We start from the raw sequence: 11,526 nt of genomic DNA, 5'->3' as shown, positions 1-11,526 counted from the left end.
TTCCTGTCACGACCTGAAGGTCTAGGAGGGGAGGCCCCCTTAATCTTCTGCCCCTCTTCGTCTTGGTCCTGCAGCAGTCTCCCTCAGAGCGGACTGCACAGGGAGGAGCCTGACCTTCAGCCTCAGCCGGCCAGCGAAGCCCCCAGTCGCCCGGCCCTCCCGCCTCCCTCCAAATCCGCGCTGCTGCGCCCACCGTCCCCTCGGGTGGGTAAGCGGCCCCCACCGGGACCCGGAGCCCAGCCCCCAGCCCCCCCGCAACCGCCCCACCGACGCACCCGGGAGCCGGTGCCGCCCGAGGACGCCACCGCCGAAGAAGAGAAGCGAGGGAAAAAGTCCAAGTCTTCGGGGCCCTCGCTAGCGGGCCCAGCGGAGTCCCGGCCCCAGACGCCCCTGAGCGAGGCCTCGGGCCGCCAGTCGGCGCTGGGCCTTTCGCCGAGGCTGGTGCGCGCCGGCTCCCGCATCCTGGACAAGCTGCAGTTCTTCGAGGAGCGCCGGCGCAGCCTGGAGCGCAGCGACTCACCGCCGGCGCCCCTGCGGCCCTGGGTGCCCCTGCGCAAGGCCCGCTCGCTAGAGCAGCCCAAGTCCGAGGGCGGCGGGCCGTGGGGCACGCCCGGGGCCTCGCAGGAGGAGCTGCGAGCGCCGGCGGGCAGCGTGGCCGAGCAGCGACGCCTGTTCCGGCAGAAGGCAGCCTCCCTGGACGAGCGCACGCGGCAGCGCAGCCGGGCCTCTGACCTCGAGCTGCGCCTCGCCCAGGAGCTGGGCCGCATCCGCCGCTCTGCGTCGCGGGAGGAGCTGGTGCGCTCGCACAAGTCCCTGCGCGCCACGTTGCAGCGCGCTCCGTCCCCTCGAGAGCCCGGCGAGCCGCCACTCTTCTCCCAGCCCTCCATCCCCAAGACCCCGCGGGCCTTGAGCCCCCCCGCCGCCCAGCCGCCCCCTCCCAGTGTCGCGGGGAAGCCCGGGGATGAGCCAGGGAGGCCCCGGAGCCGCGGGCCAGCGGGCAGGACGGAGCCAGGGGAAGGCCCGCAGCAGGAGGTTAGGCGTCGGGACCAGTTTCCGCTGACCCGGGGCAGAGCCATCCAGGAGTGCCGGAGCCCCGTGCCGTCCCCGGCCGCCGATCTCCCCGAGACCAGGACGAAAGCGCCCCCGGGTCGGAAGCGGGAGCCCCCGCCACAGGCCGTGCGCTTCCTGCCCTGGGCCACGCCGGGCCAGGAGGGCGCTGCTGTGCCCCAGACCTTGGAGAAGAACAGGGCGGGGCCTGAGGCCGAGAAGAGGCTGCGCAGAGGGCCGGAGGAGGACGGCCCTTGGGGGGCCTGGGACCGCCGAGGGGCCCGCAGCCAGGGCAGAGGTCGCCGGGCCCGGCCCACCTCGCCTGAGCTCGGTAAGGCCTCGGGGAGGGTAGAAGAGGTGCTGAGACTGGGTGGGGAGCGCGTCTGGGAAGAGCGAGGCTGCTAGGCAGCTGCAAGGGTGTGGTTTCCCAGGGTAGGCATGGACCTAGGTTCGAGTTTGAGTGAAGGATTGTGAAGGCCCCTTGTGTATAACCTGCCCGCTGGTGACAGTGTGAGAGTGTTTTGTTGGAGGCTGGGCGGAGCCGAGGTGTGAGTAGAGACTTGGTGCCCAATGTTTGCTATAGGCCCCCTGAGTCCAGTGGCCTGCTGGCCCTAACGGTGGGCCTAATGGTCGGGGGAGGTACTGTGGGAACCTAAGGAGCCCCTCCACCCCCCACCCCTCTGTGGGGGAAGAGACAGAAGCCTGTCTCAATAAATAATTGGTCATGTCCCTATTACAGGTGAGCTTTGGGCCAGCCAGTTCTCAATATTTACCTTCCCATCCCGGCACCATGTCCTGACCTATCATAGATGTTGAGATCTGACCCAGCCTGCCTTCTAGCCGCCTCCTCTCTCCCATCTTTGAGTCCCTGCGTGGCTGAGCTGACTGTGTGTTGTCCCTCAGTCTTCCCGTGGGTGGTGGCCAATAGCCAGAATGCCCCTGCTGCCCCTAACTCTGCCTAACTGAACATCAACTTGGGGCCATTCCTGGAGCGAGACAGAGGAAGCCGTCCTTCACTGGCTCCCACCTCAGCTGCTTTCTCAGGCCAGATACCTCCACCCCCTGCTCCTAGGACGCCCTGTCAGTGTCTCTTTCAGTGCCTATACCACCCCTGGTTGTTTTTTTTATCACGTTATTTTTCGTTTTAGTATTACTGTCTCAGAATCTTTAGAGATGATCAGGAATCTGTTCATGATCCTGCTAGCCACATTGTTACATATCCACAGACAAGTCCCAGGCCTTGTATTAACTGGGCACTTAGGGATGTTACTTTATTTTAATCTGTATGTTAGCTCTGCAAGATGTTGGGTGTTATTTATCAGCTCCATCTTACAGATAAAACAGGCACAGAGCTTATCTAATTTGCCCAAGGTTATGTAGTCAGAAAACAGCATAATTGGGATCCTCTCTGTTCTTTTGGCTACATACGCTGTGCTTTAATCTAGCTTATAGAATGTCAGAATTAGAAAATACCCAAAGAAATCCACAACAGTGGAGTTTTATGATCTCTTTGTGTGTACAAGCTTCCCGTAAGCAGGGACTGTGTCTTATTTCCTGTTGTGTCCCTGGTACCTGTACAGGGTAAGCAGTAAGTGCAGTGTTACTGTTTGATGAACGAACACAATCTAAGCTGATCTTCGTGAGTCCTCTCAGATGGCTACCGGAAGCACCGGCCACTCCCTCTTTTGAATCCAGCGGCATCACTAGTTTGATAGCTCATCACGTGTTGCCCTGTGACACTATCATTGCTCAAGTCTTGGTTTGCTGTTGGCAGCTTGTGAAGTCTTGCGCCCCTGAGAGCACCTTACACAGGGCCTGATCTACCATCCCTGATGACTGATTTGTGTAAAGACATACACAGCACAGTCCCTGTCTTCCTCCAGAAACCAGCACTCTGACTGTGGCTGAAATTGAGCAGCCAAACCATTGTAGAGTCCAGGCCGCCCTGTCCCGTTTAAGAACTCCCTTCTGTCTTCCTTTCTTTCCTGTCTCAGGACATTCAGGAGAGAGACCCTTTGCTCCCTAACCCTTGCCTTCTAGAAGCCCCTCTCTCTGGGTTTGCCCTCTCTCCCCCTGAGTTATCCCCACAGGGATCGTGTCCCCTTACCCTGTCACCCATGTCTCCGGCAGAGTCTTCGGATGACTCCTATGTGTCTGCTGGAGAGGAGCCCCTGGAGGCTCCAGCCTTTGAGATCCCCCTGCAGAATGCGGAGGTGGCCCCAGGGGCGGATGTGCTGCTCAAATGTATTGTCACCGCCAACCCCCCACCCCAAGGTGAGCCCTAGGCCTGGGGCCAGGCTAAGATCGAGAGAGGGAGGGGAGATCCCCCCTCCCTACCCCCCACCCCAGTCCTCAGAGGGCGGGGTAGGGTGGGTGAAGAGGGGAGACCATCTGCTCCATGGGGCTGGCTGGACTCCTCTGTGTGTGTGTTAGGGGAGCTTCTCCAGAATCCCTTGAGAGAGGGGAGGGCAGGCTTGGGCTTCTGTGACTGAGGGGCATTCCTCGGGTTTCCCTAGGGTGGGAGAGGAGTGCCATGGGCTCTGTGTGGGGTGGGGCGAGCCCTAGGGGGCCCCTTTGGGCAACGGCAACCTAGTTATCCCGCTGCTTCCGCACAGTGTCCTGGCAGAAGGATGGGTCCTCGCTGCGCAGTGATGGCCGCCTTCTCGTTCGAGCCGAAGGCGAACGGCACACCCTGTTGCTGCGCGAGGCCCGGGCGGCCGACTCAGGGAGCTATACAGCTACTGCCACCAACGAGCTGGGCCAGGCCAGCTGTGCTGCTGTGCTGGCCGTGAGACCTGGTAGGGAGCCCGCGGGCCCTGGGGCCGGGTGGGGTGAGCAGTGACCCTTCCCATTCCTAGCCTGGAGCTTGGGCTCTCAACCAGTGTGCAGTCTCTTCTCGTGTGTTGGCTGCTCTGGTGGAAGCATTTTAAATGGCCCTGGCCTCAGGGCAGGGGCCAAGTTCCCAGGGCACACACCAGATGGGCCAACTCATGAAGTCATTGAAATTTGTCTTTAGCATCATCTAAATGCCATCCTCCCATGGCATTTTCCTGATCAGGGTCCTGTGGAGAAAGCAAATTATTCTTGAGTCTCAGAGAAAAAGAGTCTCCCAGCTCAAAAGGCTTAAAAGCCATCAGGAGTCTTCTGAGGCCATTTCCTGTCTAGAACGGTCACCCTCCCCACCCCCACCCCCGCAGTAAAAAGAGATGCTTTTAAGTGCCACAGCCCTCCCCCGCTCCCTTGCTCCTTCTGTTGAACCCAGAGCCCTAAAGAAGGTGCAGCTGAGAGCGCCTTTCGGGAGGTGGCAGTGGCTGAGGCTACCTCGTTTTCTATTTTTATGAAAGTCCTTTCTGGGTGTCGGACTGCTTCCTTTGGATTTAAGCCCACTTTATTTCAGGTTGAGGAGTGGTGTCAGTGTGCATGGCCAGTTCAAGTCATTCAGGTTGCTGGGCCTGACAAGGTGCTAGCCCTGGGCGGGGAGTGGCGGGGTGGGGGGATAGGTGAGGCTGGGTAGGGGGTGTTCCAGGAGGAAGAGTCGTAGACTCAACCCTTCCGGATATCATCACTGGGTAAGGAACTTAGATCAGAGGACCTGGGTTGGCGGACAGTGCAGGGCAGATGCACCCAGTGCCCAGAACAGCCAAGTGGTCGGTCAGTGTTGTGGGATGCCGGACTGAGAGATATCAGAGCCCTGAAGGGGCCTGGGAATTAGATGGGCAGCGGGTGGGGCCGGGCATGCCTGGAGAGGGAACAGCACGCACTGTTCTGTCCGCTTTCACTCAGTGCTGCAGGAGACAAGATAACAGAGCCCAATCTGCTGTGGTCCTGGGGCCTCCGCACCTTCACGATTGGGGAGTTCTTGGTGGCATCTGACCTGAGTCCCAGTCCTGCATTAGATCCTTTGGGCCGCACATGTCTGGCTCTGCAGAACTGCAGGTCTCCCTCTTCCTTAGCTTATGTGCACCTCCCAGGAGCCCGTGTATTAGGCTTTCTCCTTCTCCTTACCCCTCCCGCCACGCTGAATCATACCCATCCCTCCACTGCATGCTTCTGTCCTTCCATCACCTCTGGGATCTGCCTTCTGACTCAGCTCCCAGCTCCCCTTAGGTGGCTCGGACCTGGCTCCAGGACTCTGGTCAATACCGGAGACTTGGCACGGGGTTGTGAGCGGGTTGCCCCAGTACTGGCTTGGGGCCATTCGGGAGCCTTTTAAGGTTGGGAAGGAGGCTTGGGCAAGGCAGCTGTCCGCACTTGACTGGGAGTTCTGCATTCGCCACGCAGAAGCTCCCTGCACTTCAGTTTCCTCATTTGTAAACCAGAGATAATTATACCGTCCTTACGCATGGAAGCAAATGTGTGAACGAGCTTTATGAACTGTAAAACCGTAGACAAGTGTTAGTTGTTAGCGCCATTAAGGGCTGGTGTACACAGGAGCATGGGTTTCCACGAGGCTGCTGGGAAACTGCTTCTTCCTCTTCTGCCCTTTCTTCAGACTGTCTGTGCCTTGGGGACTCCTCCCCTGCCCTTGCCAGGCCTGCAGTCCCTCCATATTTCCCAGTTCCTGGGTCTTCAGCCCATCACAGCATCTCTGTGCCTCCTCCACCCTGGGGAGCCAGAAAGCTTCATCACGGTAGTCAGCTGTACCAGACATTGCAGCCAGGGAACAGCTTCTGTAAGTCAGGCTGGCTGGAGGGCCCCAGGGCTTGAGGGGCAGGCATGTGAGTCTAGATTTGGCTGTCGTGGAAAAAGCAGATTTTCTTACCCTACAAGGCACTGTTTGGTCCAAAGCAGCTGGACGGAGGCCAGTGGACCCAGAGAGCAGCAGAAATGGGTGGAACTGGTGGGTGGCACAGACTTTAGGCAAGGGAGGGGGCAGGCCTGGAGTCTGTCGGGAGTGAGGGGGCGGAGCAAGGGAAGGGTGTGTGCTCCGTGGCTGGGAGTGGAGCGGGTTGGGGGAGGGAGTGTATAGAGTCTTGTGGGAAGAGGCCTCCCGGAACCATCTCCCTTTCTTGCTCCTCACGGCCCCCCCTGCTAACCAGGGCTGGCTTCCCAGTGACCTCTCGGGGTTCCCCCCTCAACAGGACAAGCTTTTGAGATCCCACAGATCTCAGTTCCTGGTTGGGAACTTCAGGAACAGGGAGAACTGAAGAGGTAGTTCCCTGGGTGCTGCGATTTGGGGGGCAGAGCCTGTCTTCACTGCCTCTAACAGCCCCACCCCAGCCCTGGCTCCCTCCCAGCCTGCTCTACCCCACTGGTAAACTCTGCGGAGACTATGGTCATGCTCCCAAAGGGGGTGTGTGGATTGGGGCGGGGGCTTGGGGAGTGTGGGAGGTGTGCTTAACCAAAGCTAAGCATTCTCAGTGCTGCCTGCATCCATCACACAAGCCTTTAGTGAGCACCCATTGGGTGCTGAGTGCTACATCTCTAAGTAGTTTCTTGTGTTTGGAGAGTGCCAGATACTTTTTTCCAAACCCTTTCACATTTCTTCTCTTACTTGAGCTGCACCGCACCATATATACCCCTTGGAGAGGGACATCTCAGGTAGTAATATTACCATTTTACAGATGGGAAGATGAAAGCATAAAGTGACAGTTAGCACAAGGCCAGCAGCCTTTACTGAGCATCTATAATCTGCCTGAGAATGTTAGAAGCAACAGGTGATTTAGGGTGATGGAAGCAGATAAACTTAGTATGGATGGCAGAATAAGAGGACATGACCCTTTAGCATTTGCGGCGTGCTTCGTGCGTATCAGGCCCTGTATTGGTTGGGTTATCACATTTAATCCCCCACTGGGAGGTAGCCTCTATTATCACGCCCATGTTACAGATGAGGAAGCTGAGACTTGGAAAGCTTTAGCAAATTACTCCAGAGCATCACTGGTCATAGCACCGATGATAGAAATGTTCTTACGTGCACTAAAAGGGTAGCCACTGGCTACACGTGGCCGGCCATTGAGTACATGAAGTGCGGCTGGTGTGACTGAAGAGCTGACTTTTCCATTTTATTTTAGTTAAAGCGCACTGAAATAGTCTAAGGAAGCTGGTGGCTACCCTGTTGGGGTGCTCAGCTCTAGGAGCGGAGGCCACTGGGAGGCCGGGTCATAAAATGAAGCCCTGTCCCTGGGTCTCCCAAACCTGTACTCCTAACTACTGTGCTGTACCATCCCTTTTCCCACTACTCTGAAAGGGCTCAGGGTTAAGGTAGAATTGCGAGCCTGAGCTCCTGGGGCAGGGGGTGGAGAGGCAGAGACTATCGATGCCCTCTGTGGGTGGGTCAGCCTGGGGGGAGGGTTCTTCTCCTTCCTCTCTGAGTCCCCACCTTCCCCGTGGCTCTGGTCCTGCTTTGTTTCCCTGAGTGCCTGGTGTGCCCATGCTTGGCTCACCCCCACCGCAGGCTCTGGTCAGGAGTAGGGGGAATATAGGGGATTCGTGCACCCGGGCCTCCATCCTGCTGCCTTCAGTCCTCCCCTCAGGCACAGGTCTCATATATTTGAGCCCAAGGTTCTAGAATTTTCCAGCTGAGACCTTGACTTCTATACTTCCCCTCAGCTGACCACCGGGTTCTCATCTACAAAGCAAGGGTCATTGTAACTCCTGGGCTACTTCCTTGATAAGATTTGTGAGGCTCTGTGGGGCTAATGATTTAGCTAAGGACATTTTGGCCAGAGGATGAGGTTTAACAAAGGTCATTCTGGTCCCACCTATAGGACCAACACCACCATAACAGAAAAGAGGTGGTTTATTGGAGGTCATGAGTATAAAAGGAAAGGAAGAAGAAATCACGGCACCAACATCTGCCCCCCTCTTTTCCTGGCCCTGGTCTTGGCCGGCTGCTGCAGAATTACAGGTTTTCCCTTGGGAAGGCAGGGAAATGCCCTTTTGTCCATCCTCGCTGGGGGTTTGGACAGCATCTAAGAAACCAGTGTGATCCCTTGACCCGACTCAGCCCTCCCTCCCCACTCCTGTCTACCAGAAGCAGGTCGGCCCCAATCGGTGCCCTCCCCCAAGGCTGTTACCTCAGAATGGGGGTCCTCACGCACAGCTGTCATAAGAATGAGGGTGGGGAATTCCCTGGCAGTCCAGTGGTTAGAACTCAGCGCTTTCACTGCCGAGGGCCTGGGTTCCATCCCTGGTCGGATAACTAAGATCCTGCAAGCTGTGTGGTAAGGCCAAAAAAAAAAGAAAAAGAAGAATGGGGACCTAATCTATCATGGGTGCCAGTTTATCTAAACGTGCAGCAACCCCAAGTGACACACGTAGGGAGTTAACCACTTCCATGGCTAGGTCAGGCTGCCCAGGTGAAATGCTCTCTGCTTCGTTGTCCATTTTAAGCCAAAACGGAAACATTCTCAGCACAGCCCTTCTCCTTTTCCAAGGGGAGATACTCATGGCAGCACCTGCGGAAATTCCCAGCTGCAGGCCAGCCCTGTGCATTCTTTTCCCTCACTTCCGTGGTGGGATTGCACAGCAGACATATTTAGAAATCCTGAGATGGTGCGTGTGGAGAGCCGGCTGTGAACCGCCAGACCATTTATGTACGTACTGTGAACCTCCAGCACGTTACTCCTTCCTCAGAAACCTCACGGAGCTCCCCTTTGCCTTCAGAGTGAAGGCCACACTCCTGGCCTTGACCACCTGGACCTGAGGATGACCCAAGGGTGGCTGGAGGCACCTGCTCCAACACTCCATGTCCACTTCTTTCTTGTTTACCCGGTTCTGAGCCAGAAGGTTGAGCTACAGTTCTCTGCACATGCTTTCTGCCTTTGAGCATTTGCTCAAATGGTTTCCTCTGCTAGGAAACCTGCTTTTTCCTGCTTAAACCAAACTCTTAATTCTAATACCACCCTTCCATCAGTTTTCCCTTCTTCCCTGAGCCAAAAGCAATGTCCTGCTCTCTGTACATGTCTGGCCCTTATCTGCCCCTCTCTTGCCACCTTATTCGTGCTTGCTGTTATAGTCGTGTGTGTATCTGGTTTGTCATCCCAACCAGCCAGAAGGCTCCTGAGGACATCACTGTGTCTTCACCCCTGCAGCCCTTCCAGCCATACCTGAGGCCCTCCTGGACAGTCGGGCTGAGTGGACCGCAGGGACTGTGTGTGAGGTGGCAATGGGGGTAGAGACTTTCACAAGGCCCTGGAAAAACCTGGGTCCCATGCAGAGGCTGGGCAGGACTTGCATCTGCAAAGGGTAACGAGGATCTGCCTGAGAGTGGAGGTTGGGATGGCAGAGGAGACCACAGAGTAGTGGTCCTCGAAGTGTGGTCCCCAGACCAGGAGCGTCGTCAGCACCTTGGGAATGCGTTCGAGATACGTGATAGCAGCCCCAGCCGGACCTACTGGATCAGAAACTCGGGGGCTGGGGCCCAGTGAGCCGTGATTTAAGGAGCACTCCACGCGATTCTGGTGCCAGGTGAACTCTGTGTAGCACTGCCGTGAGGCAGGGACCTTGCGCCAGGTGGGCGGCCAGGTGGTCAGTGCGAAGCACGTGGGCTGTGGAGCCAGGCCTCCAAGGTTCGGAGCCTGGCCTTGAAGTTTGTTAGCTGAGTGAGGTGAGACTTAGTGATACTACCTTTTTGGGTTGTCCTCCTCCCATGAGGGTCCCAGGGGTCCCTAAACTTTTGTGTGCATAAGAATCACCCTGGGGGTGCCCTTTAACAAATTTCCCATGTTTCTTCAGGTCACAGTAAGGCCCAGAAATTTATAGTTTAAACAGGCTCCCAGGTTGTCCTGATGTGGGTGGTTCAGGGACGACTCTGAGAAACCCTGATGTAGAGGGTCCTGTGTGACGCCTTTCATGCAGGTGGCTGTGACTATATCCATCCTGGGGACACCTTAGGGGATGTTGAGATGCACTGGTCTTCCCAACTTGTGGGCTTCCCAACTTGTGGGCTCCCCAATGCCGTTATTTTCATTAAATGAATCTGACCTGGAAGCAGTGTTGAAAGGCGAGAGAAGGTCACAGAGTGTGTAGGGGCAGCACATGGCAGGCATATGTGCATCTTAGATTTGGGGGGCACTTGTTGCCGTCTCCTTGGCTGGTGTAACTGTGTTTCCCACAGTGAGAGCCAGGCTTGTGGGTGGAGCAGGGCTGGGATATAGGGACAGAGATGGTTTTGGCAGTGGGGCCAGTGAAAAGTCGGGTGGCACCAAGGCCTGGTTTGGAGCCCCAGAGGCTCTGCGAGCTGGAGACAAATCCTTGACCAGCCTCCTTGTTCTTGCAGTTCTGGGGGTACAGAGGGGTGAGGGGCCACTGCCTTGTTTTGAAGAGGCCGAGTTATGACTCCTTTGGAGCCTGAACGTCCTGCCTGGGCTGCTCTGACTGTTCCCCTCTCTAAGGGGCTTGAGGACTCTTGAATCACTTGGTCCCCTGATGCCCCTAGGGTGCTGTTCCCCCAGACACCACCAGGGGTCTCTGGCTGCTTGCAAACCCTGCCCATCCAGCTCTAATCTGCGCAGTCCCTCCCTGGGCCCTTGAGCTGCTTCAGTGCTGTGCAACCTGGAAGTGACCCCAGAGGGGGAGGGAGTGCCTTCCTCCAGGGACCGTGCCGGTGATCTCAGCATCAGCTAGTGGCCCAGCCCGGAGCAGAGGCCCATCAAGTGCCATCCTGACTTCCCTTTCCAGCCCCATGTCAGGACAGACGACCTGAATGGTGCCCCCGCTGCCCCCGCCCCCGCCCTTCTTCACTGGGAGTGTTGGGAAACACGGGTCACAGCTTGGGAATGTGGACCTGGGGCATGGGTGATAGGAGGCGGGAGAAGGCCATGTGACCTCTCCTCAGCGGCTCCCCTGCTCTGCTGCTCTTCTCCAAGCCCCATCGCCACCAAGCCCAGATGGGTGCTAGTTGTGAGGGGTCACTGAGGGGAGCAGCCCTCATCCTCCTGACTGTTGGCTCTGGTGGGGCTGACGGGGTGGGGGAGCGTTGCCAACAGGTCCCTGGTAGAGCCTGTAGGAGGGGGGTTGGGTGCAGACCCAGGAACCGGGCCGGGGGTGGGGGGAGGTCTGCTGGGCCAAAGCTGCCATGGCAGGAACGGGGAGGCAGAGGTGGGATTCCGGGCCCCTCGAGTTGAGGGGCCAGCCTCTCTGGGAAGGAGGCCGAACAGCTCTCTGATTCTCAGCACCCGAGTAGACAGGGTATGGCCCTGCACCAGAGTATTTGAGGCTTGTTGGTGTGGATTGCAGCATCAGGGATCTTGGCCGTTTGGTCAGGGAAAGGGGCACCGCAGGGGCCATTTGTCGTCAGTACCTCCTCTGGTGGACACATCAAAACAAATGGGTCAGTGCGAGCATGTTGACCGCTGCAGTGAAGTGCCACCCCCATCTTCCTTCCCCCGGGGACTGAGGCCCCCGTCCTTTGAGTGGAGGTGCCACTGAGGGGGCTTTGTTTGTCAGGGTTCAGGGCTGTAAGGAGAGAAAAGGCAGATCCCGCTGCTTGGGAGTGAGCAGGGTGGCTAAATACAGCTGGCTGCTCTGCCCCTCCCC

The 11,526-nt window shown here is 57.5% G+C and overlaps 1 protein-coding gene across 1 annotated transcript in view; it reads left to right on the top strand.

The window, feature by feature from the left end:
* SPEG (striated muscle enriched protein kinase) overlaps positions 1–11,526 on the top strand; it is a 55,787-nt gene that overhangs the window by 13,374 nt on the left and 30,887 nt on the right. The window contains exons 11-13 of the mRNA XM_024763140.1: positions 75–1,378; positions 3,178–3,321; positions 3,663–3,845. Coding sequence (XP_024618908.1) covers positions 75–1,378; positions 3,178–3,321; positions 3,663–3,845 — 1,631 coding nt within the window. The remainder of the gene's footprint in view (positions 1–74; positions 1,379–3,177; positions 3,322–3,662; positions 3,846–11,526) is intronic.

This window comes from Neophocaena asiaeorientalis, unplaced genomic scaffold (genome assembly GCF_003031525.2).
Source record: "Neophocaena asiaeorientalis asiaeorientalis breed wild unplaced genomic scaffold, Neophocaena_asiaeorientalis_V1.1 scaffold86, whole genome shotgun sequence".
Taxonomy (NCBI): Eukaryota; Metazoa; Chordata; class Mammalia; order Artiodactyla; family Phocoenidae; genus Neophocaena; species Neophocaena asiaeorientalis.
This window is presented reverse-complemented; position numbering and strand designations above follow the sequence as displayed.